At 49.5% G+C, this 572-nt stretch overlaps 1 protein-coding gene across 1 annotated transcript in view; it reads right to left on the minus strand.

Moving 5' to 3' along the window:
* Positions 1-572, minus strand: part of EMH_0013320 (uncharacterized protein) — a gene marked incomplete at both ends in the record, with an annotated part of 4,384 nt that overhangs the window by 2,166 nt on the left and 1,646 nt on the right. Inside the window, one exon of the mRNA XM_013499795.1 lies at positions 158-226. Coding sequence (XP_013355249.1) covers positions 158-226 — 69 coding nt within the window. The remainder of the gene's footprint in view (positions 1-157; positions 227-572) is intronic.

A 572-nucleotide genomic window follows, 5' to 3' on the forward strand; every position in this document is an offset into this window, starting at 1 on the left:
GCAGCTAGCCTGTCCCCGGGTTGTCGGGGGAAGGCTATCGAAAAACCAACGCACGAGCTACCCTATACAGAATAAAGGCAGATATATGCATCTAAAGAGATATATTTTCAATCACTCTTATGGTTACACCCCGAATGCAGTGAAAGAAGGAACTCACAACGTCTTCGCTGTTCCGACTTGTCGTTAGCCACAGGGGGTGGGTAAGGCCGGATCGACCCATCGGGATCTGCAGCACAAAAAGACAGAAAACGCAGTGTATCTAGCGACGCATTCATGCATCCGGAAGTGCATGCAAAAGCATATGCTGTCGCATGGAGTACCGCCGCAGCGGAGATCATGTACGGAGTGCCTGCTTGTTGGTTTTCTCTGAAAGTGCTTAGCCCCAGAAAAAAAGCCTCCTATTTTGCCTCGGGACTGTATGCAAATATGATGAAATGGGTGGGCTGGGAAGAGGGGGCACCTGAATAGGACCGCTGTATTGCTTTCTTGTTTCGCTTCTTTGTGTGTGTGGCGGTCCACTGGTTCCTAAGGATATAGGCTAAAGGGTTTGGAATATGCGCTGTATCTTGTGC

The sequence above is a fragment of the Eimeria mitis genome, genomic scaffold (genome assembly GCF_000499745.2).
Source record: "Eimeria mitis Houghton genomic scaffold, Emh_scaff469, whole genome shotgun sequence".
NCBI classification, from domain to species: Eukaryota; Apicomplexa; class Conoidasida; order Eucoccidiorida; family Eimeriidae; genus Eimeria; species Eimeria mitis.